The 24,477-nt window shown below is 51.6% G+C and overlaps 2 protein-coding genes across 2 annotated transcripts in view; both read right to left on the bottom strand.

Moving 5' to 3' along the window:
• Positions 1-341: 341 nt before the first annotated feature.
• Positions 342-4,731, bottom strand: LYPD3 (LY6/PLAUR domain containing 3). Its single transcript, XM_030874068.3, has 5 exons — positions 4,609-4,731; positions 3,919-4,050; positions 2,980-3,150; positions 2,573-2,734; positions 342-1,712 (listed from the first exon to the last, which is right to left on the bottom strand). Exons 1-5 carry the CDS (start codon positions 4,697-4,699, stop codon positions 1,192-1,194), a joined length of 1,077 nt encoding a protein of 358 aa, XP_030729928.1. The 5' UTR covers positions 4,700-4,731; the 3' UTR covers positions 342-1,191.
• A 5,104-nt stretch (positions 4,732-9,835) lies between these two features.
• Positions 9,836-24,477, bottom strand: part of PHLDB3 (pleckstrin homology like domain family B member 3) — a 19,915-nt gene continuing 5,273 nt past the window's right edge. Inside the window, exons 6-16 of the mRNA XM_030874058.3 lie at positions 24,183-24,341; positions 23,070-23,180; positions 22,825-22,908; positions 22,401-22,511; positions 16,499-16,598; positions 16,257-16,347; positions 16,086-16,173; positions 15,776-15,832; positions 12,246-12,465; positions 11,553-11,638; positions 9,836-10,263 (exon numbers count right to left, since the gene is read on the bottom strand). Of these exons, the coding sequence (XP_030729918.1) occupies positions 10,129-10,263; positions 11,553-11,638; positions 12,246-12,465; positions 15,776-15,832; positions 16,086-16,173; positions 16,257-16,347; positions 16,499-16,598; positions 22,401-22,511; positions 22,825-22,908; positions 23,070-23,180; positions 24,183-24,341 (1,242 nt within the window). The 3' untranslated portion in view covers positions 9,836-10,128. The remainder of the gene's footprint in view (positions 10,264-11,552; positions 11,639-12,245; positions 12,466-15,775; positions 15,833-16,085; positions 16,174-16,256; positions 16,348-16,498; positions 16,599-22,400; positions 22,512-22,824; positions 22,909-23,069; positions 23,181-24,182; positions 24,342-24,477) is intronic.

Here is a 24,477-nt window from a genome sequence, read left to right as displayed (position 1 = left end):
GAATCCGCCTGCCAATGCAGGGGACATAGGTTCCAGCCCTGGTCTGGGAAGATGCCACACGCCGCAGAGCAACTAAGCCCGTGTGCCACAACGACTGAGCCTGCGCTCTAGAGCCTGTGAGCCACAACTACTGAGCCCACGTGCCACGACTACTCAAGCCCGCGCGCCTAGAGCCCGTGCTCCGCAACAAGAGAAGCCACCGCAATGAGAAGCCCGTGCACTGCAGCGAAGAGTAGCCCCCATTCGCCACAAGAGAAAGCCCGCGCGCAGCAACGAAGACCCAACACAGCCAAAAATAAATAAAAATAAATACATTTATTTAAAAGAAAAAAAAACCGACGGCAAAGTGGTGGGGCCTGAGGACCGTGTACAAACCTGTGAAACAAAGCTCCCCTCTGCTCCCAAACATTGCTAAGAGTACCATTCACCCCTTCATACTGCTCAATGGTCTCGCCCGGTCTCCCCCTCACCAGTGGGATCACCCATAAGCACGGCTAAACCTCAGGAGGTGAAAAGTGTTCAAAACCAACGTCCCTCGGGGCTGCGACTCCGGATCTCAGTTTCTCCATTTCAGTCTTGGCATTCCCACCCTAGCTCAGCTTCAGGAGGCAGAAATATCTCAGGTAGGTTATACTGAGGTAGGTCAGCAATGAGGTAGAAATAACTCCTTTAAAACACTATACAAAGTAATTAAACTTTTATTGAAGCCTTATGTGCCAGACATTGACCACACTGAGGCGTAAGGCACAGTCCCTGCCCTTGAGGAGCTCACAGTCTATAAAAGAAGACAAAGAAGATGCCAAAAAATGATTCCCACAAAGATTCAGGGGCAGGAGGCAGAGCCCTCAGACCCCATCTCTCCTATTCCAGGTTGACTGTGAGAAAGCGAATACGAAGCTTATCACTGTCTCTCCCACCTTCCCTGGGACAGCTCTGACTTCCCTCTGACCTAGGCACCAGGAGAAGACCAGGGAGAGACAAAGATGAGGGGGATACAGTTGCTGCCCTCAAAAAGCTGGAACACCCTGGCAGGATATATACAATGGTAACTTTCTGTCCCAAAGCCGCAAACCAGTGCAGCAAAAGCTAGGGAGAACAGGGGCTGGGCCAGCCCAGTCCAGTGGTGGAAGAGGGAGTAATGGGAAGGGAGGGTACCCATGGCCAAGGAAGTAGGGCAAGAGGTAGAGAAGTTCATAGTAAGGTGACAGTAGCCACAGCCAACAGAAGAGCCACCCACCCCACTGAAGGAGCTGCCGAGCCTTTATTAGGGGGCCCATCTTTTATGGGGTACTGCCCAATATTTCTACGGTCTTGGTGGCCACTAGTACCTCCAGCCGAGGTAGATTCCTCCACCTGGGAGGTCTCAGGTTCGACCTCTTTTGGAGAAGTCTGGCTGGCTGGGGCTGGGGTGGGTTTGGTGGTGGAAGTGGAGGACGGGGCTGGGGTGGGTTTGGTGGTGGAAGTGGAGGCCAGGGTTGGGGCAGAAGTACTGACAGAGTTGTTTGCAGCCAGAGTGGTGGACCGAGGAGGGGGCAGCAGGACAAGGGGCGGGAATTGAGAGGAGAAATAGGTCTTGTTGCGGAGGTCCGAGTTACAGCGGGACCCCTGGCAGCAGGAGCCGCTGAGCGTGAACCCTGGGCCTGTCGCTGAATCCCGGGTGCAGGACTCATCCTGGACGCAGCCCCGGACAGGCAAGGATACAGTCACATTAGCTGCAGGAGGGAGACACAGGTAGGTCCGTGGTTGGAGGGAGGGGGTAGGCACAGCCAGAATGAAACTTAGGGGCAAGACAAGAGCAAGAAGACCCAAAACAGGGGACAGAAGGACTCTGCATCCATTAAACCCAAAGTCTCAATTAGGGCCCCACTTTGAGAAACACTGTCCCACTGTCTTTGGCACACGGTGGACCACATTTCCCATAGTACTTTGAGAAGAAAAATGTGTAGAATGAACTACAAGTCCCACAATGCCTTGGAAGAAAGGTTTGAACTGGGATACAACACCTCTCACACGAGGAAAGAGCAGAAGACCATTGCCTCCCTCTCTCCCCCCACCCCTCACACCACCCCCACCAAAATTCAGTCTTAGAGTCAGAATTACATTTGCCATAATACACCTGGCAGAGGATGGAATTTGAAGAACATCTCCCATGGTTCCCTGAAGCAGAGGCCAGGAGGCTGAACTACATCTCTCCTAATACTTTGGGACAAGTGGGGACACTAACCCTTCAGTTTTAAGGAGTCAGAACTACACTACCCACGATGCCTGGGCAGAAGCTTGGAGGCTTAAATACATTTCCCATTGTACATCCTCCCATTCTGCACCTGGCAGGCCTCTATGAAAATTGTATTTCCCCAAAAACTCTAGGACAAAAGCATTCCTATTCCCGTGCTATACTGGGAATAGGACTGCATTTCTCAAGATGCTCTAGGACAAGCCACGAACTTAGGCCTTCAGTTCCCAGAATGCGCTGAGGTGGGGGAACCCTTTGGGTAAAGGTCTACCTACCACCCATGAGGCCTCAGAAAGGCTACCACAACCTGTGAAGGCCCGGTGCTTCGAGCTCACTCACCTGCCGTCAAGGTGACGTTGCCGTCGAAACAGCCCTTGTACAAGTGGTCGCTGGCGTTGTAGCACCTCACGACGGGCGGCGCCGTACCCTGGCACTCCTTGCGGCTCAGCCCCACGCAGCTGTAGCACTCGACCCCATTAGGCTCGTAGTCACTCTCATTGCCTGCGAGAGGGGCGGGGAGGAAGGAAGGGGTCGAGAGGGTTCAGGAAGCACAGCCCTGCTCCGCGTCCCTCCAGACCACGTCTCCGCCCCTCGACGGACACTCAGCTCAGCCTATAATCCCGCCCCAGGGCGTGGCCCCGCCCCCAGCCCCTACGGAGTTCTCCCGCCTTCCCCTTGCGACCGCCCCTAGCCGCTCAGCCCAGACATGGCTCCGTCCCTGAGCTTGCGGCCCTGCCCCCACCGACCTGCGGGGATGAGTGCTCGCGAGGTGAGGTTGAGCTTCGCGTTGCAGCGGTCCTGGGAGCACTGATGCAGCTGGACGAAAGCCAGAATCCCGTAAAGGTCCAGTCCGCGATCATTCTTGCCCGGGAGTCCCGAACCGCAGCCCCGCACTGCCACCGAGAATTGCCCGTGGACTGCGGAGAGGGGAGGGGGCGGGGTCAGAGGGGCGGGGCCTGGAATAGACCGGCACCAGAGAATAGGCCAGGGTGGGAGGGCTAGGGCCTCAGAAAGAGCCGATCCGAGGGGAAAGAACAACAGACCGAGGGGCGGAACCTGAAAGAGAGGAGTCTGAGGGGACAGACAGGCTGATAGACACTGAACACAATCGACGCGGGAGTGCCAAGAGTGGAGCTAAGACGGAGCACGACCATAGGGAGTCGGAACCGCAGGAAGCAGCATCAGAAGGAGCTGAGACCGACAAAAAAGGCACAGGATCAGAGACGGATGGGGCCTCCTAGGAGCCGTGGCCGCAGACAGGGGCGGGTCAGAGGGGCGGAGCCTCAGCCTAGGGATTTTAGGAGAAGACCTCTAGAGGGATCTCCATCTCCAAGGGCCCCATTGGATGGGGGAGGCTGGGGTGGAGAGGATTCTGGCAGGGACAGAAGTGGGTAGGGAGATCTCAGTGGTCCAGGGCAAATGGATAGGGTGTGCCCTTGAAGGAGACGAGGTCCCAGATCAGGGTTCTCCCAGTTCACGCCACTCATGCGCAACTCTCCGTCCTCATCCCTCTAAGCCCTAATGGCGTGGTTGTGTTGAAGGGCCCACGCCAGGCTGAAAGGGAAGGATGGGGCTGCGTTCAAGGGGGTGTGGCCAAATTCAGAGGGAGGGGCGGGACCATAAGGAGGAGGGGCCCAGATGGAGGAGCGTAAAGGAGTACGCAAGGACCCGGAGGCCCCACTCACTAGACTCCACCGCCCCTACGGCCTCTGTGCAGACGTCCATGCCTGGCGCGCACTTCACCGTCTTAGTCTTCTGCGGAGAGCATCCGTCATCGGCTTTCTGCACGCAGCTGTAACACTCCAGGGCCTGCGCTCCTGGGGGTACAGAGGCAGGTAGAACTGAGCTATCCCTACTGAAGCCTCCAACCCCCAAAGGAGAAATAGTCGTTCCCACTCCCTCTGTCCCTGTGCAATCCTATTGCACACCCTTTTCCAGGGCGGCGTAAGGAAAACCTAGCCGCAAGTCTGAGGCCAGGAGATACATTGTGACCCTTTCCGTCAAACGTCCTATGCCTGCAGTGGGAGCATCTTTCCCACAGCCCTTTATGCCCAAGGTGGGGGATCCCTGCCATAGACGGGGGTGGGGGCACTTCTTCCTACAGTTCTCCACTCAGGATGGGAGAATTTTACCCACAGTCAAGTCAGCTCGGTGAGGGATCCCTTCCCACAGCCCCCCGTCTGCTTAGGATGGAAGAAATTTTCCCACAGTCCCCTCTGCCCAGGGTAGGGAACCTTCCCGCAGCCCACCCCCTCCCCCGACCCCTCTGCCCAGGATGGGAGATACTTCCCACAAGCCCGCTCTGTATGGGGTGGGGGAACCCTCCCTAGAGCTCCCACTCTATCCCCTCCGCCCCCTTCCGGCAGCAGACTCACCTTCTAGAAGCAGCAGCGGAGGCAGCAGCAGCAGCAGCCAGCCCGTTGTCCAGATCGCTACCCGGGAGCCTGCTTTCCTGGCGGGGTCCATGGTTCCGTCCTGCTCTCTCGGCTTCCACTCTAGCTGTGCCGCCTCCCAACCCGGGTCCTCTTACGTGAGCCCAGGATGAGTAACCTCGCCCCAGGCAACCCTGGCCTTGCCCAATCAGGCCAAATCAGCCTCAGCTGTGGGGCGTGACACCCGCCCCTGGATGCGTCACGCACCACTGCCAAGGAGTGAAAGGGCGGGAGTCAAGGTTCCCTGGCAGTTCCCAGGAGAAAGTCTGTGTGTTTGTGGCGGTGGGGAGAGGATATAAGGCTCACACAGAGGGTCTACTCAACATTCAACACTCAGTAAATGCTGAATGAGTGCAGGCTTTGGGCCGGGTGATGCTGGAGACTAAACAGAACCAGTGCTGGTCTTCACAGAGCTCACAGTCTGATGGGGGAGACAGATATTAATCCAATAATCATACAAATTGTTATTTACAGCGAGGACAACGAAGGAAGAAGTGTAGGGAGCTACAAGGAGGTGTGGCGTCTAAAAGTGGGGGCTGGTCAATGAAGCGTCCCTGAGGATGTAAATCATCCAGGTGCCTTACGATCTTAAAGACTTGGAGGTTTAGCCAGTGAAGCAGGTCGGGATGGGGGCAGAGCACATTGCAAAGCAGAGGGGTCAGCACGTGCAGAGACCTCGGCTGGAAGCAGCATGGACCCTTCGAACACAGAGAGGAGAGCAGTGTACCTGGAGCTCCTGTACCTGGAGCTCAGGAGTGAGGGGGAAACTGAGGCAAAAGAGGCCATTCCAGGCCCTGAGGAGAGGTTTGAATTAATTCTGAGAAAGATGGAGAATGTTTCACGGGGTCTAAGTCAGCTCTGAGACACAATCAGATTTGCTTTTTAAACTATCAATCTGGCAAACGATGCAAAAACTTATCAAGAAATGAATTCACTAATCCCAGGGAATTATGCAGCAATGAAAACGGACCAACTACTGGCCTGGGTGCCAACGTGAGTCTCAAAAACTTTATGTTGGGAGTTCCCTGACAGTCCAGTGGTTAGGACTTTGCCTTCCAATGCAGGGGGTTCAGGTTCAATCCCTGGTTGGGGAGCTAAGATCCCACATGCCTCGCGGCTAAAAAACAAACAAACAAACAAAAAACAGAAGCAATACTGTAACAAATTCAATAAAGACTTTAAAAATGGTCCACATCAAAAAAAAATCTTAAAAAAACCCCCAACTTTATGTTGAGCTCAAAAAGCCTTAAACAAGTAGAAGATACCATGTGACTCCATTTCTGTGAAGTTCTAGAACAGGCAAAGCTAATCAGTGGTGATAGAAATCAAAATAGGGGTTACTTTGGGGAGGGCATTGCCCCAAAGGAGTAATAGTAAGGAACCCCTACTATCTTCATCTGGGTGGTAGTTACACATGTAACTGCAAACATGTTAAGAATCGACGAGCTGTACGCTGTACATTTTACATTTATGCACTTCACTGAAGGTGCACTATTCTTACTATGAAATTTTACTCCTGCCTCTGCCATCCTCTTGGTGTGTGACCTCAAGCAACTCCATCTCCCTCTCTGAACTTCAGCTATTCTTACGAAAAGAAAAGGGTGGGGGAGGAGTGCCATTGTGGCCTCAGTAAAAAAGGAAAAGAGTAGAAGGGGCACGAGAAGGCCAGGAGACCGGGGAGGGAGCAGGGCAGTCTCCCGGGTAAGGGAACAAGAGCCTCTGATGGCTGGGAGTTGGCTGGCGGCTCACAGCGATGTCTGGGTGCTCTGTTACACCCCTGCACCAACACATATGCGGCCACACTGTGACCACGATGGAGTGAGACACAATCAGGACCACTGCCTTCTGTGTCTGAACACAGGAAAAAACAAGAACACTGTGCAAACCACAGAATGACTAAGCTTCCACATATATAAGCTAATAGAAGTGATTGCTTGTATTGGGTTGGCCAAAAAGTTCGTCTGGGTTCTCTGTAAGAGGTTACAAAAATCCGAATGAACTTTTTGGCCAACCCAATGTTATGTATTATTTATATTATATTATTATTTAAACTACAGCTTTAGCCTTGCTTTGTTTCTCCTGACTCACAGATAAGATTTACCTATGGCAGGAAAAATAGCGGCTGTGTTCATAAAGGTTTTATCTGTTCTCCGGACCCCATGGGGCACCCCCATCGCCAATAATGACTAGCACCTCAGTCACCTAGGTTGGGTTGCTTGTCATCATGCTGAAGCTCAGAGAGAGAAAGTGAGTGGCTGTGAAGTCATTCAACACTTCCCCCTACCTCCCTGCCTCCCAGCCTTGGAATCCCAGCCTCACTTATGGTTTGCTGTGTGACCCACTAAGTGTCTTCACCTCTCTGAGCCTCTGAGGTGTCTGTTTTATAATAAAGGGAGGAGAGTCTTTCATGGTGGAGTGAGGCAGTGGACAAAGTATTAAGTCTGGAGTCAGACAGACTGAAATTTTACTCCTGCCTCTGCCATCCTCTTGCTGTGTGACCTCAAGCAACTCCATCTCCCTCTCTGAACTTCAGCTGCCTCCTTTGCCAAACAGGTCTGAAACCCCCTGTCTCCAGAGGGATGGAGTGAGGCAGGGCTACAATTCTATTATTATTGTGCACTCAGGAGGCCCTTCAGGTCCCAGCCGTGTGGGAGAGTTTCAGGGAGGAACCCCAACTGGCCAGACCAGAAGATCTGGTGTCTTGGGAGGGAGTGGGACCCAGGGTGGAGAGTCTCCTCTTGCTCAGGCCTGCCGAATCCCGGGTGCTGACACCAACCGCCGCCCCCCCACCCCAAACCTGGCCCAGGACCAAAGAGCAGAGGGAGGTTTAAATACCGGACCTCTACTTAAACCTACTCTGTGACTCTCCCCAGCTCCCCTCCACAGGGGTCACTGCAACGAGGTTTAGAATTGGTTCCCCAGAGAGATGAACAGAGGAGTCAGTGTGGAGGCACCTGGTCCCCAGCCCTGGAGTTCATGCCAGGGCCTCAGACAAGCCTGGGGCCATTTCCACTATGGGTTTCGTGTCCCCTGGGGAAGGGCAGGCTCTGAGCCCAGTGATGTTCCCAGCCTGCCTCAGACCCACTCCTTCTGGGATGTGATGTCTGGGATGCGTCAGAGAAGGGATGGGGTCAGGGCCCGGGCTGGCTACATAATTTGCGGGGCTCAGTGCAAAATGAAAATATGGAGACCTGGTTCAAAAGGCAGGAAGGAGTGTCATGAAATGTACTAAAGGAGAAATGCTCTTTTCCTTTCTTCCTGCATCTCTCTTGACCCCATACGGTGTCTAATGTCATGTTCCCTCAGGCACAGGGATACTGGTGGGGCGAGCACAGACTCTTACAGGTGTCTAGAGACCCTGCCCCACAACTAAAGCAAACTGGTTGCTGGATTCCCCTTCCACCAGCCGCCCGCCACTGTGCCCCACCTGAGATGCCAAGAGGCACAAGTGCCTGGATTTCCCGTGAGCACTCAGGCCCTTGTCGGGGCTGGAGGATGGCGGAAGTCACAGGGCAGAGGCAGGGAGGGGAAGGCAGACAGAACCTATTCCGGGGAGGTGGGAGATGGCAGGTGTGGGACCTCATTTGAGCTGAGGCTCCAGTCCCCCCAGCTCAAGCTCCACACCCTTCAGACTTCACTTACAAAACACAAATTCAAATACAAAATTAAGAATTTCCGGATGGCAATCACAGATGATTAAAGCCGAGAGGGCTCTTCTGAACATGGGACCTGTCAACTGCACTAGTCACATGCCCGTGAAGCTGGCCCCAGTAAGGGGACAGTTTGCAGAGGGGCGAAGGGATGAAATGATCCAAGAATCTAGATGCCTCACACCTGGAGGTAGAGGCCAAGGAACACCTCGGGTCCCCAAGGGCCTGGGGGTTGGAGTGTTTGCATTCCGGGGTTTCAGGAGCACATCTGGATCCTTAAGGAATCCTGGGATGGAACACCCAGGTCCTGAAGAGATGGGAACCAGAGGGACTGGATGCCTAGTTCCAGAGACGTTTAAGGGAGGAAATGACTTGTACCACACAGTGACAGCCTAGAGTGGTCAGGGAGTGGTCCTGTAGTCGGGGAGCTCAGGGGACTGCGGAAGCCCACCAGGGATCAGGGAGAGCTTCCTGAAGGAGGAGACACCTTAGGTGAGATGTAAATGATGAAAAGTTCTATGCCTGTCGTTCACCATCGCCCCATCCTCAGCGTCTTTCTTATCAATTTATTCCCTCAACACCTAGTTTGCCTACAGGCCATTTGCTGTGTGCCAAGCACTCAGTAGTGATGGAAATAGCCCAACCCCTGCCTCCTGGGGCTCCCGCCTAGCACGGGGAAACACCCATCAAACACACGGATGACCCAGAGTAGTCAAAGCCGTGATGGGGAAGGAGCAGGCAGAGTGATCAAGGCTGGGATGGGAAGCCCAGAGGGAGCATCTGACTCAGCCAGGAGAATCAGGGAAGGCTTCCTGGAGAAGGAAACATCTGAGCTATGACCTAAATGACGAGTAGGGTGGAGTGGGGAAAGGTGACTTAGCAAAGGGAACGTTACATAAAGACCCACAGGTGAAAGGATAGCTTTTTTTTTTTTTTTTTCCACTTTCATGGGATGAAATGTGCCCTCTGGTGCTGGGGACACAGCCATGACCAGGACAGCCCTGGCTCTGCCCTCAGGGAGCTCCCAGTCCGTCAGGACATAGATCCATCACCAGTGATGACCCACGATGTTCAGGAATGGGACAGGAGGGCTCAAAGGGGGGTACCTGATCCAGCTGAGGGAGTCAGGAAGGGCTTCCTGAAGGAGGGGACATCCCAATTAAGACGCGAAGAATAAGGAGCTAGGTGGTTAAGGGAAGGGCAGAGGGAATAACATATGTCACGGCCTGGAGGGCAGGAGCCTAGGAGTTCCTAGAAATTGCCAATAGCCCGGTCACGTCCAAAAGGGTGGAAGCAGGCGGGCCCACAAACTGAAAAAACAAAATTGCCACAAGACTAAGGACGCATGCCTCCCCACACCCCCGCCCCTCCCGGCCATGACGTTGGTGTTGAAGGTCTCCATTCCTAAAGGGTAGAACAGCTAAAGGATGCATGGTCTCCGAGGTACCCGTAATTCAGATGTCCTGCCTAGGGGTCGAGGGGCCCCGTACGCCTGTGCTGGGAACCTCAGCAGTAACCACTGTTTTTCCTCCAAGTTTAATTCAGTATCACAGGAGCACCAATAAATAGTTCCTTCCCGCCCCCGCAATCTTCCTCCCACCCAGGGCAGAGCCTCAGCGGCTGGCTTCCGGTCCGGGAAGACACCTGCAGCCCAGAACTGCGCAGCTCAGACCTGCCGAACCGCCGAGCCCACAAAATTCCCGGGAGAGTTCCAAAGGGGCTGGCCCAGGATTTCCAGCAGTGGGCGTGGCTTCGAGGCAGCGCGTGCGGGGCAGAGCCTCGCTGGGATGTCCCCCTGAGAGGGTATGTTCACTCAGGGGTCGTGGTTCTCGTCAGCCGCTGTCACGATGACGTCCATCCAGATGCGCATGGCTTCTGGGCTTGGCGCCGCCATGTAGAAAAGGCGTTCGTAGGTTTTGACACAGAACGTTAGGCGAGGGTTCGGGCTCTGGAATAAGAAGCGGAGTGGAGATGGTTATGAGTCCACCCTAGTTGGAATCCCAGCCTTGCTATTTATAGGCTTTGTGGGGTTGGGCACGTTATTTACACTCCCTGAACGTTTCCCCATCTGTCTTCCTAAATGATGCTACCTACTTCGTTGGGTTATGAGGATTAAATGAATTAACACAGGAAGGCGCTTAGAATTATGGGAGCAAGAGGAATTCAAAAAGAGGATGGGGGCTTCCCTGGTGGCGCAGTGGTTGAGAGTCCGCCTGCCGATGCAGGGCACACGAGTTCGTGCCCCGGTCCGGGAAGATCCCACATGCCGCGGAGCGGCTGCGCCCGTGAGCCATGGCCGCTGAGCCTGCGCGTCCGGAGCCTGTGCTCCGCAATGGGAGAGGCCACAACAGTGAGAGGCCCGCGTACCGAAAAAAGAAAAGAAAAAAAAAGAGTACGGACCCATGTCCCAATCCCCCAGCCTACCTTCTCCTATATTAGAAATAAATACAGACACTCAAATTTCCCCTCCCCCCAAAATCTAGGTCCCCCTGGTTTGTAACTGGGAAAATCCTAGTGTCTACAACCTATTTACTGAGCACCTAGTTGCCAACCCTGAATTAGGTAAATCCTTTACGTCCATTATCTGTTTCTAACCTTCTCAACTCTGAAGAAATGGGCTGAAGAGTGCCGATTCTGCAGGTGAGAAAACTAAGGCTGGAGAATGGAAGTCACTTTCCTGATGTCCCACAGCTCGGATTCCAGACTAAGCTCTAAAAAGCCACAGTTGCTCTCCAGAGCTTTCTAAACATTGTATCAGTTTCTGGCACTGCACTTTTATTGTTTACTTATTTTTATTTTTTTGCACTTTTATTTTTATAGAAGTTCCAATTCCTGCGTTCTCTGGGGAAAAATAAATATGATATGACACCATGGGGCCCATCACCATTTGGCAATGATGGGCAGATGCTAACGAATGATCGTCTCCTTTAGATGCTCCCAGGCTGCCTCAGTCCTCACCCTGCCCAATTCAGACATTTATTCTCAACTTGGCATCTGCGTTTGCCAAATTTCTGCTCTAAAACTTTTGTTCCAAGAAAAATATCAGTGGGCTGAGAGCCAAAGACTAAGCTCTTGATTTTTGGTCCCTGCAGTGAAATGATCTGTTGGTTTCCTGTGCTGGATGGAGTACCACTGGATGGAGTAGGGGCTGTGGGTGGCCTTTCCCAGGGATAAGATCAGGCTTGACAGCCGGGGCTCCAACCAGGAGGGCAGAGCAGCACCAAGCAGGGGCTTCACCTTGAAGGCACAGCGTAAGTGGTCGTAGTAGACTTCCTCGATGGCCTGGAAGTAGATGACGCCTTTGAGCTTGGTCTGTTCTTTGTCTGATGGAGGGAGGTGAGGGAGAAACAGAGCCAGTGAGAGGTGTGTATGGTGGGGGGAGCAGGGGAGTCACTGGGCCCAAGTCCCGAGACTGGGGTGGGGGTGAGGAACATGGTGGCAGAGTCTGTAGGTCCCTAAAGTACTGTGGTTGGGAGGTGAGTGCATGTTGACGGGAGACTAGGAGGGAGACTGGTGTGGTGACTGGACAAGACCGGAGAATGAGGTCTGGGGAGTTGGAATCCTAGGTCCCCTAGTGCCTTGGCCCCTGAGAAGGGCAGGGACTCAAGGAGAGATTCAGCATCATTGATTCTCCTAGAGAGGAAGGAGGAGGGGCCTGGAACCTAGATTTGCGGGCTGGGCACGGGCAATGCTCCTCTAGGGCACCTTAGGAAAATGGGGTCTGGGGAGCCAGAGTGGTACAAAACTGTTACCCACGTTACTGAGGAGGGCTGGCTCACTAAAGGGGAAAGGGGCTGGGGATCCAGACTCGTGGGCCTGAGAGAGAAGGGGGCTGAGGGTGGGACGCCTAGGTTTCTGGGGTGAAAGTCTGTTGTGGTTTCTTCCAGGGGCCTGGGGGCCCGGGTCCCAAGGCAGCCAGGGTGGGCTTACCCGTGTAGTAGGCCAGGCGGCGGGCCTGGCGGTCAAAGCAGAACCACCGCTTCCTCCAGGTCTTGATGCGGCCTCCCATCTTCACCAGGGGTCCGCGGCAGTAGCCCCCAGACACCCGTATGTGCGGGCAGCTTTCCGGGTTGTGGCCCCAGCGTTCCAGGTGTTGCCGGAGATCCAAGACCCGAGGGCCAGGAGGGCGGGATGGGGCTGTGGGCGGGGCCTGGGAAAGCAAGAGAAGGGGGCAGTGACTTCATGGGGTGGGGGGGCAGGTCCTGCAGCCTGGACGCCCCCGAGGGGTGCTGGTCAGAGTAGCTCGAGTATAAGGCCCAGCACAGCCTTTCATTAACAATGACGATCAAGATGATATTTCCAACAGCTAAAGCGATGAACTGACACTCTGCCCAGGGCTTTACCAGCATCCGTTCCTTGACTCCCCACGGCCACCCTCGGGTCAGGGCTACTATGAGCCCCATTTTTCAGATGAGCACACTGAAGTACAGAGAGAAAATAATCCACCCGAGGTCACACAGAGCTTCGAAGTGGCAGAGCTGGGTGGCAAACTCAGGTCTTCCTGACCCTAGCGCTTACCCTGAAACACCGGAGATGTGTTAGAGAAGTGATGGACCCTGGTGGGACCCTCATCTACTGTCTCTGTAAAACAGGGACCAGACAGTGAGTGATCAATAAATGAGAGCACTGTTTCCATCATTATTATTATTGTTATTATTCTTGTTGTGATGAAATTACTGATTATTACCTGTGCTAACAAAACACTTTATAGGTATAATCTGTGTCCTCTCAAACACTTTTCAAGGGGTAAGTACATCATTGTCCCCATTTTACAGATGTGGAAACCAAGGCTCCGAGAGGTTAAGTCACTAGGCCCAAGTCACACAGCCAGAGCTGACGAGCCAGGACTCCCCAGGCAGAGTGTCATCTCAGGAGGCCATAAAGGGGAGAAGAATGAAGGTGATCAAAGTGTCTACTGTTACAAGGCCCAGCCTGATCATACCTATTCTTCCCAAATGATCCCTGCAAAGAATGGTATGATCTCTGTGGTCAAACTGAGGCCTCAGACTTCAGCATGCAAGGGGACCCCCTAGGGATTTTGTTAAAATGCAGCCTGGGATTCAGTCATTCCGGGGTGGGGGTCTGGGGTGAGGGTGAGGTTCTGCACGTCTAACAAGCTCCCAGGGAACAGGGACGCCGATGCTGCTGGTCCGTGGACCACACTCTGAGTATCAAGGGCTGAAAACACTGAAGCAAGGCCAAAGCAAGAATGGATGAGAAACAGAAGTGAGACTCATTGGATGGAGACAGGGGAGAATGAGGAGGAGGGGAAATGGGGAGGAGCCGGGGAATGCACAGGAGGGGAAGGGGTGCTTAAAAGGGAACCCACCAGGGCTACCCTGGTGGCGCAGTGGTTGAGAGTCCGCCTGCCGATGCGGGGGACGTGGGTTCGTGCCCCGGTCCGGGAGGATCCCATGTGCCGCGGAGCGGCTGGGCCCGTGAGCCGTGGCCGCTGAGCCTGCGCGTCCGGAGCCTGTGCTCCGCAACGGGAGAGGCCGCAGCAGTGAGGCACCCACGGGGTCATCTCACCAAAGCCACACGGTAACACTACTGATCACCACGTATGGAAGGTCCCACTCTGTGGCTGGCACTGTGCCAAGTGATCGCCTTGCTGCCTCTCCAAAACAACCCATTACTGCCCCCATTTGACAGACGAGGAAACTGAGGCTCCTAGAGAGGAACTGACTCATCAAGGTCACCCAGGTAGGATGTGGTGGAGCCGGGCCCCAATCCAGGACAGCAGGGATGAGCTTGGGACTGTCAGCTCCCCCACTGCCCACCCGTGTCACCTCCAGGGAACGCCTGCCCCTCTCGGAGCCTCAGTTTCCCTACACTGAAACTACACTGAAACTCGGCGGTGATCACAGCACCCTCCACATGGGGCTGTTTCACGGATGAGCTCGCTGCTGTCAGGCTCCCTGACCTGGTGATTCCACTTCCAGGTGCGAATCCCGGAGACACACTTGCTCACGGGCACGAGAAGGCAGCTTGAGCCGTAAGGGGGTGGGGTGGGGGGGACAGTGCAGTCAACAGGGAACCGTTTAATAAATGATGATGCTACACAGCAGGAGTGCTTCATTTTTAATGAGGTAGAGCTTATGCCTGAAACCAGAAGGCCCCACTGCCCTTCCCAATTTATTTTATTCCTGAACTCTTATCAGCACCTGACGTGCTACTGATTTTACTTACTGATGCTGCTTTTTGTCTCTCTCCCCTGCTACACGCCAGCTTCTCCAAGGGCAGGGATTGTCACTCTGGCCACTGCTATATAACCCAGGGCCTACCACGCAGTAGGCCCTCTGTAAATACTGGATTGAAAGGAATAAGAATATGCCAAATGGTTGAGAGAACCAAAAGCAGGTTGGGAATGATGTGCTCGATTACAAGGAAAATAAATTCACCAAATATGGTTTGATCGGTGTACGTAGGAAAGTATTAAAAAAAAAGATTTGAACGCTTCTCCGCGATAGAAAACACCTGCACTTCTGGAGGTAAGATGAGGGGAACTTCACTTTCCCCAATTCTGAAGTGTCTGTTATAACAAAAAGTATTCATGTTCTTAGTGTAGGTAGAAATAAAATTTTAATAAGGAGCTGTCAGCTAAATCCAGAGTGTGAGAAATTCTACAGGATAAGTGACTTTTCCCACAAATTAATGGCATTTTTTAAAGCAGGGAGGGAGGACTCTATCTCAGGGTTTTAAAAGACATTTTAACTAAATGCAGTGTGCATACTTTGTTTGGGTCCAGATTCAAATAACCAACTATAAAAAGACATTTTGGAGACAATTAGGGAAATGTGAATACGGATCATGTATCAGAAAGTTGCAGAATTATTAATAATCTCATAAACTATGACAGTGGAATTTTTGTTATGTTAAAAAAAACCCTTATCTATTGGAGATACATAGTGAGATATGAATGAAATGTCTGGAATTTGCTTTAAAATATTCCACTGCAGAGTGGGAATTAGGTGAGGATTCAGTACAACAAAGTTGGTAAGTAAAACAAGATTCAACATTGATGATCACTAGAGCTGCGTGGTGGGGGGGTACATGGAGGTTTATTACCTTTGAATATGCTTGAATATTTCTATAATCAGAAGTTTTTTAAAAGAATCAAATAAATAAAACAAAAATTCAAATAATATTTGAAAGCCCCAGCACATGGTTACCCTCATTCTGCGGCAACTGCTGACTCTCTGACACCGGGACCCACTTACAGAAGAGGGGACCCAGGCACAGAGAATGGAGCGTGTCACCCGAGGACACGCCACGAATACAGACGACCCTGATGGGAACAGGAACTAGGCCTTTCGAGTTCCCTTTCCACTTGCCAAGCCCAGGATACCTTCCTGTGCCGTTGGAGGAGACTGACAGGGTGAGATAAGACAGGGCAGAGGCCAGGGTAGCAAGACAGACCAGGGGAGTAGTGGTTGGGGAGGGTTAGGGGTGGGACTGACCATGATAGCAGGTACAGGGGGGTCTGAGGCACCTTCCGTGCTCCTTCTTGTCCCTTCCTGTGAGTGCAGAAAGAAAACATCAACGAGAATGCTAACCAATAATAAGTGGGAAAAACGTACTGGGTTCCTGGGTCCTGAGGGAGGAGGGGTCAGGGGCCTGGACTCCTGGGTCTGAAGGAGGAGGGGACAGGGGTCTGGATCCTGGGTCTAAGCGGGGAGGGGCCGGGGGCCTGGATCCTGGGTCTGAGAGGGGAGGGGCCGGGGGTCTGGATCCTGGGGCTGAGGGAGGAGGGAGGGGCTGCCGTCTCACCCTGGCCTGGAGCAGCCGCTCCCTCTCTGCCACAGCCTGCTGCAGGAGGTGTTCCATACGGGCAATGTCCGGGTGGAGGGCCCCACAACTGGGAGCAGAGAACAGAGATGCGCAGGTTACAGCAGCCCGACTTCTTCCCCCCATCTCCCCACCTTCTCCCTGATGTCTCACCTATTTCTGGGGCCACAGTTCAGCAGCTGATAGAGGGGGTGTCTCCCGGAGTCTCTGGCTGAGGGCGGGAGGGCCGAGGCCTCCAGGGCTCCTGCGGGGAAAAGGGCTGGGGGGCTGGGATGCTCCCGTGTCTAAGCCCCCCCACCTCTACCCCAACAGAGGCAACCAGGTTCCTCCATCCTGTGCTGCAGGAGGGTGGTTAACGGGGGAAGAGCCTACGCAGGGGAGGGGTACGTACGCACCAGTACAATAGAAGGACAGGGGCCGGGGGGATCCCCTCTGGCTCACTCTCTCTCCCCTCTTCCGGGGCAGGCTTCCAGTCCCCTGGAGGCCAATGGAGCCCTGAAAACACACAACGCCCACGCACACAAGAAAAGATGCTCAGGCTCCACCATGAAGCTGGAGAACTGCCAAGTAAAACCACCGTCTCACGGGCACAGATCAAAAAGCCACTGCAAACGTGATGCTGAGTGAAAGCAGCCAGTTACAAAGGACCACACAGTGTAACGTCCAGAACGGGCAGATCCAGGGAGACAGGAAGCGGGTTAGCGGTTTCCAGGGCCTGGGAGGAGAGGGGAACTGAGGGGTGATGGCTAAAGGGTATGAGGTTTCTTTAGGGATAATGACTATGTTCTCAAATTGATTGTGGTGATGGCTGCACAACTCGGTGACTAAAAACCCCTGAGTTGTACGCTTTAAACGGGTGAATTGTAGCATGGGTGAACTATATACCTCGATAAAACTGTTAAAGAAAACCCCAAAAGCCCGCAGTGTTGATGGGAGTGTGCGAAACCCAGGTGTGCTCCCACAATGCTGGGGGCCGTTTTATTGCAACAACCGTTATGGAGGCCAGTTTGGCTCCTTTTTTAAAGTCAATGAAAAAAAAAAAGAAAAGGAAAAGAAAAACAAACAAAAACAGAAAAGAAAATCAAAATGACAAATGCATAGGTAACTTTGAGCCCCAATTCCACTTCTAGGACTATGTGGAGACACTCAGACATGTGCAAAATGACCTGATTTCAAGGTTAATCCCCAAAGATGCCCGGAGACCACCTAAGTGCCCGTCAAAAGGAGGCAGGGATAAACTAGGGATCATCTGCATGGAGGAAAACTCCAAAGCATATAAAAAGGAGGAGGATGCTGTTTATATCAGACAGAATAACAGGGCTTCCCTGGTGGCACAGTGGTTGAGAGTCCGCCTGCTGATGCAGGGGACGCGGGTTCGTGCCCCGGTCCGGGAAGATCCCACAAGCCTCGGAGCGGCTGCGCCCGTGAGCCACGGCCGCTGAGCCTGCGCGTCCGGAGCCTGTGCTCCGCAACGGGAGAGGCCACAACAGTGAGAGGCCCGCGTACCGCAAAAACAAAAACAAAAAGAGGGGGAAAGTATATACATGACTGTTTAAATACAGAGGATCTCTGGGAAGACGGGAGACACTAGTAACCCTGGCCACCCCTGGGAGGTGAACTGTGTGGATGAAAACAATGGTGGGAAAGGTCTTTTCTCTGACTCTCCTCCCATGACCTTTGAACTTGGAACAAAAGGAATATTAGTTCAAAAAATAATAATAAACATGATAACCAAATGCAACCTGTGTTCCTAGGTCAGAAAAAATTTTTTTTTCTTTTTTTGTTTTTTGCTTAAAAAAAAATTTGTGGGACAATTGGCAAAAATATGAATCACATCTGTGGACTTGAATAATATTGTCTCAAGGGTAGCTTCTGAATGTGATCGCTGTACTGTTGTTATGTACGAGAATGGCCTTGACCTTAGGTAATAAAAGTAGAAGTATTTAGGGGTAAAGAGGAATCATGCTTCAGAAAAGAAAAATAAACTGTGTGTGTGTATGTGGGTGGGTGTGTACAGAGAGAGAATAAGAAAGCAAATGTCCAATGTGGTAAAATGTTAATCACAGAATCTGGGTGACAGGTATGCAGGAATTCTTTCTACTATTCCTGCAATTTCTGTAAGTCTTAAATCATTTCAAAATTAAAAAAAACTACCAAAAACTGAAAACAAAATTATTTGAGAGTAATCAAGACAGAAAACTGAAATAATTTCTTAAAGAAAAAAAGAGCAAAAACTCTGTGTGGATAATAAAAATAAATAAGTGGCATAATTTGAACACCAGTAGGGATACTCACTGCTCAAATATATGTAATCCACAAGTTAATAATAATACTAAAATAAAAATTGCATTGGTCACCTTGGAGGATGCAGGAGAACCAACTCTATTCTGAAGACAGGAGAATGAAGTGAAACCATTAAGCATTTTCCCTGCATGTCTTACAAAAACCATATCCCTGGGTAACCAAATAATTAATGAAGGCAAGTCCCTCTTTTTTTTTTCTGGCTGCACCACCCGGCATGTGGGATCTCAGTTCCCCTCCAGTAGAAGCTCAGAGTCCTAACCACTGGACCGCCAGTGACCCCCTGGATGTGATTTTCTAGATTCGTATTATTTTAAAACGTTTTTTAGAATAGTGACTAACATTTATCAAGTGCCTAACAGTGTACTTGGCCCTCGGAAGACCATTTCAGCTTATAAAAGCCCTGGGAGTCGGGAAAGTTTCGCTCTGCTTCACAAAGAGGAAACCGAGTCCCAAGTTCCTGTGGTTCTTCACTCTTTCCTTCCTTCAACTGATATTCCCAGCATTCCCCAGCCGAGAGACCTTAGATTGTTGGCACTGAGGGAAAAGGTGGGTAAGAGAGACCCAAGCCTTGTCTCCATGGCGCTCACATTGTAGGAACTGAATGAGCCATCATATAAATAAGTGTATCATCAGAAATTGCTGTGAGTGAAGAGTGTGTTATAAAACGGTGATATAAAAAAGGATCACCTTCCAACTGGAAGACCAGGAACAGCCTTCTGAACGCTGGACCTAAGGCCCAAAAGATAAGAGCTGGCCAGGGGAAACTCCCTGAGAGTCCAGCGGTTAGGACTCCGGGCTTTCATTGCCAAGGGCCTGGGTTCGATCCCTAGTCAGGGAACTAAGATCTCACAAGCCCTGTGGTGGGGCCAAAAAAAAAAAAGTTGGCCAGGGGAGACTGAGGGGAAGGGTGTTCCAGGTGGCAGGATCAGCAAGTGCAAAGGCCCTGAGGCAGGAACAAGTATGGAGTGCTGGTGGGTCAGTGCTCCTACAGCTGAGCAGTCAGTACAGGGAGGGGGATGGTGAGAGGTGGGCAGGGGTCAGACCACACAGGGACTTGTGGGCCATGGTGAGGAGACTGGGGGAATCATGGAAGGCTTTTGGTGGGAAGGGCTGAAGTAGGAGGGATGAAGATCACTCTGGCTGTTGTTTGGGGAATAAATTATTGGGAGACAAAAACTAAAATAGAGAAAACCGGTGAGGAGGCTGGTATAGGGTCACTAAAACCAGAGATGAGGGTGGGAGTGGGTGGAATAAGAGTGATAAAATTACAATAATACCAATCAATATAACTCTAATCACAGCAACAGGTGCCCACATTACTGAGCACCTGTTATGTGCCAGGCATCAATCACACTAAGAGTTTTAATGCATTAACCAATGAATGCTGTTATTATTCCCATTTTGCAGCCAAGTAAATTGAGGCACAGAGCTGTCTCTAAGGTCAGCCAGCTAGGATGTGGCAGAACAGGTACTGGAACCCAAGGTACTCTTAGTCATCACATGATCCTGGCAAGAAGGTATAGAATTTGAGAAGGATTTAATAGGACTTGGAGGGAGAGAGAGGAAGGGGCAAGGAGGAGTCATTTGTTAATCCCTGCATTCATTTATCCACTTGTTTACGGTTTATCTGGCTGAGTAAATAAACACTCCCTGGGCTCCTCATGTATCCCGAGGTCCCCGGTCGCTCCCTCTGAGCTGGTGCTAACCAGTCACCCACTTAGGTTCTGAAGGATCCCTGCGAAATCCTCATCTCCCGAAAGGCACAGGCTGTGGAAACAGGCAGCCTGGCTTCAAACCTAAGCTCTGCTGCTTAGCTGGGTGTGTGACTTTGGTAAGTCACGGCTCTTCTCGGGGAGATTCCCCCTCTGTAAAGTGAGCAACGTCCCGCTGCCCTGCCAGGGCTGATGCAAGGATTCAACGAGTGACCTCATGCAAAACACACAAAAGAGTGCCCAGCACGGCCACCAGCGTCCAGGGGTCAGTGTCTGGCCCCCAGGTGACACCCAGGTGCAAGGTGGGTGTGGGATCCACGCCGGTGGGTATAGGGTCCACCTGGCCTTAGAAGTTCCATGTACACAGGAGCCAATGACTCAGGTAACACCTCTATAGGAATGGACCCAGCTTCCCACCAAGTATTGATAGATATGCAATTTACTTATAAGGGTCATATTTACCCTAAGTCACGTTGCCTGGCAACACAGCTGACCGTCCACCTTTACCAAGCTTCCAGCTAGAAAGTTACAAAAGCTCTGCTAACCCTTTACCCAGATAATAACAAGACCTACTTCTGCAGGTTCTTCTGAGCAAAAAATAAAATTATATATACATAAAATTTCATGAATATGTAACGTATATTATTGAATTGTATATCCATGAAACAATAATTATATAATATAATATTAGTATATAATAATATAATATATATGAGGTTGAAGCACTTCAAACTGTCAGTATTTGACTGTTTCTCACCTCCAAATAATAGCAACTTCATGTGGCTCGAAGGCATAAGATGGTTTTGAGCAGATCCTGGCCTACGTTAAGCTCTTAAAATTAATATTAATATGAATATTGTTAATATTAATTAATAAGATAATGTTGCATATTATATTAGACAATAGAAACAATTAAATATTATAACAGACAACATTAATTAGATAATAATTGATATTAATTTGTTATTATTATTGTGGGTACAAAGACACACATACATGGATCTTCCTAACAGCATTGCTTAAACTGCAAAAAAACTCCAATCACTGTCCTCAGAGGGAGGGCTGGCTCAGTGCCTCCACGTAGAAGTGTGTGCCACACAGAAGCTCAGAGTGGTTCAGAGCATAGGCTCTGAAAACAGAGTGCCTGGGTTCAAATCCCAGCTCTGCCGCATACTAGCTGGTTAAGAAACTTCCCCTTTCTGCCTCAGTTTCTTCATCTATAAAATGGAAAGAAGAACCCAACTTGTAGGGTTGTTGCAAAGACTAAATGAGTGAATCCACGTGAGGCATTTAAAACAGTGCCTGGCATGCTATGAAGACTCCACAAATGTTAACTGTCATTATGGTTGTTATTGTTTATATCATTATTACAGAGCCATTGAAAAGGAAACAGCAGCTCTAAATGTCTCAGTGGAAAACAATCTCCACGACAGAGTCTTAAGCTAGAAAATAAAAGCCAACTAGTAGCTAATAGACATGTTTCTGAAAAAAACATTTACATGATAGAAAAAGAGCTCCCAATTTCTAAGCGCTGGCCCCCTATCCACATGACTGAAACAAAACTCTTTTCATTGACTATTCACCCCTACCTCACACATAGCACTCTGCCACTGTCTACTCTATTTCATTTTAAAAGGTGGTAGCCGGACTTCCTTGGTGGTCCAGTGGGTGACACTCCACACTCCCAATGCTGGGGGCCCAGGTTCCATCCCTGGGTTTCATCCCTGGTCGGGGAACTAGATCCCGCATGCCGCAACTAACAGTCCTCATGCCACAACTAAAAAAGATCTCACATTCTGCAACAAATATCCCGCGGGCCACAACTAAGACCCAGCGCAGCCAAAATAAATAAATAAATAGATTGATAGATAGATAAATAAATATTAAAAAAAAAGTTGGTAGCAACATACTCAATAAATGTTTTAACCCACTAATAAGCTGGGATCCCCGGCTTTAAGAAGATCTGGAGGAAAGGATATTCAAGAAACAAGTAGCTGCCCTGCTTTTGCGGAGGGAGCCAGGGGCCAGTGGGGTGGGGGGAGGAGGCCTTCTTATCAATATGCCCTGTTGGGTGGCTTTTAAAATTTACACCTGGGTAGGCACAGTCCCATTTCTCCAGGGGAGGGGTGGGGTGTTAGGCAGAAGAAAGAAAATGAATAATAAAGCTGGAGGCTGATAAACATTAATACCACTTGATCGGCCTTCCCTCTCCCCCAGGTGCACTGCAGAGAAAGCCACAGTTACCAGTGAGACCCGGGGTGACGAGGCATTGGGGGGGCACCTGGATGGAGCTGTGAACGGAGAAGAGGCAGGAAGAGGTGGCGGCGGCAGCGTGAGCAGTGGGGTCCTGGAGAACCAGCAACTGGCGATTTGTCTTCTGGGTGAACAGGAGCTGCAGGAGAACAGGTGGGGTGGCTGGCCACTGGAAGGATGCTCTGGCCCAAGCCTCCAGAGCCAGCCCATTTCTTGGATGGAAAAACAAAGGCTCAAGGTCCCAAGAGAGCTGAAACGTGGTCTTCGTGAGGGAGGACTATGGGCAGAGATGTCTGGTTCCCTGAGGAACCTGGAGGCTGGACCTCCTGCGTCCCAGGGGGAAAAGGGATTAGGGGTTGAGAATCGTGGATCCCAAGGGAGAAGGGGGCAGGGGGCCTGGACTCCTGGGTCTGAGGGAGGAAGGGGCTGACAGTCGCATGAAATCCCCATACCTTGGTGAGGGCCTGGCTGGGCTCAGAGAAGTCCTCGCCAGGGGTTCCCTGAAGGCAATTAAGCTTGAGAAGTCTGCTCCGTTCCTAGGGGACAGCAAGACATCAAGGGCTGCCACGCCTCAGGGTCGGAAAGGGCCATCCCAGCAGCTCTCCCTGATGCCAGGAGACACCTGGGGTGCAGGGAGGCAATGGGATGCCCTAGGGGGAAGTGAGGCAAGTGGGACAGGTGCCTGGGGTGAACTTACCTGGGTCAGGGCCTGAAGGGCCTCCTCCTTCTTCTGGCTCAGCCCCCGGCTCTCAGCTGCCATCTGCTCCCCCAGTGACTTGAGCTGCTCCTCCAAGACCTGGATCCGGCGCTGCAGGGCACCCCCAGAGCCCTGGTTACTCAGCTGCCCCAGGGTCCCCAGGCTGGTTCCCCCAGAATCAGGTCCTCCTTGAGAGCTTGGGGCTTGTTCCACCCCGTAACAGAGACCCTGGCATTTGGGTGCCTGGGAGGGGGTGGGGGACTTAGACTTAACCTCCGTGGTGTCCTCCTCCCCTTTGGGGGGGGTCCAGAGAGACTTGAAGTTGAGTTGGAGGGATGGAGGATCCAAAATCCAGAGACCGAGGGAGACGGAGACACAGAGAAAGTCACCGTTGCCAAGAACAGAGAGAGAAAGAAAGGGAAAGACAGAGACAAACCAGAAGAGATACAGAAAAGAACCAAGACAGACCCCAAAAGACAGAGATGCAGAGACAAGACAGAAACAGCACAGAAACAGACAGAAGCCGTGAGACAGAAATGGGAAAAGAGAAAGTGACAGGAAGAAGGTCCAGAAATAGAGGTGGGAAAGGAGACCCACATCAGAACTTTCTAAGCCAAAACCCTGGGAACCTTTGTATTTTTTTTTTTTTAACCTTTGTATTAAATACAGTCAAAATGTTGCTTTTTCCATTGGGACTTGTCAGACCCTTGAATGTGAAGCCCCCAGAAAGGACTAGTGAGAGCATCATTTGGGATGAGGGCTTGAGAGGCAGGGAGCCTAGTGGCGAAGATCTAGTGGGTTCAGATCCCAGCTCTGTCCTTTATGAACTAAGTGACCTTGGAAAAGATTACTTGAGCACCTTGACCTTGAGTTTCTTCACTTATAAAATGGGAAAAAATATTAAGACGTGTCTCCCAGGATTGTTGTAAGGATTCAATGACTCAATACTCGTGAAACATTTAGGACCAGCACATGGTAGATGCTCAATAAATGTCAGCAACTGTCATTACTATTTTGAAGTACGTGACACAGGGAAGACACGAGGCCAAAGAAGGGAGCAGAGGAGACAGAGGGCAACGACGAGGGAGGCAGGGCTAGCCCAGCCCGACTCACCCTGTGCTGCACCACGCTGGCCTGGAGTTCCTGGATCTTGGGGTCCAGTGCCCGGGCCCTGGGACTGTCCCAATCCTCCTCCCACTGGCTCTCCCGCTCCAGCTGCTGGAATTCCAGGTCCTCATAGGCACGCTGGGCCACATCCAGCTGTTCCTTCATCTGTGGGGGAAACACAAAAAGGCTGGAGGCCTGAACCCCTAGGAACCAGGAGGGTAGTGGGCTGGGGCCGGGAATCCTGGGCAATGAGGGAGGATGGGGCTGAGGATCTAGATTCCAGAGTCCTGGGGGTTAGGGA

Source organism: Globicephala melas, chromosome 19 (assembly GCF_963455315.2).
Source record: "Globicephala melas chromosome 19, mGloMel1.2, whole genome shotgun sequence".
Lineage (NCBI taxonomy): Eukaryota > Metazoa > Chordata > Mammalia > Artiodactyla > Delphinidae > Globicephala > Globicephala melas.
This window is presented reverse-complemented; position numbering and strand designations above follow the sequence as displayed.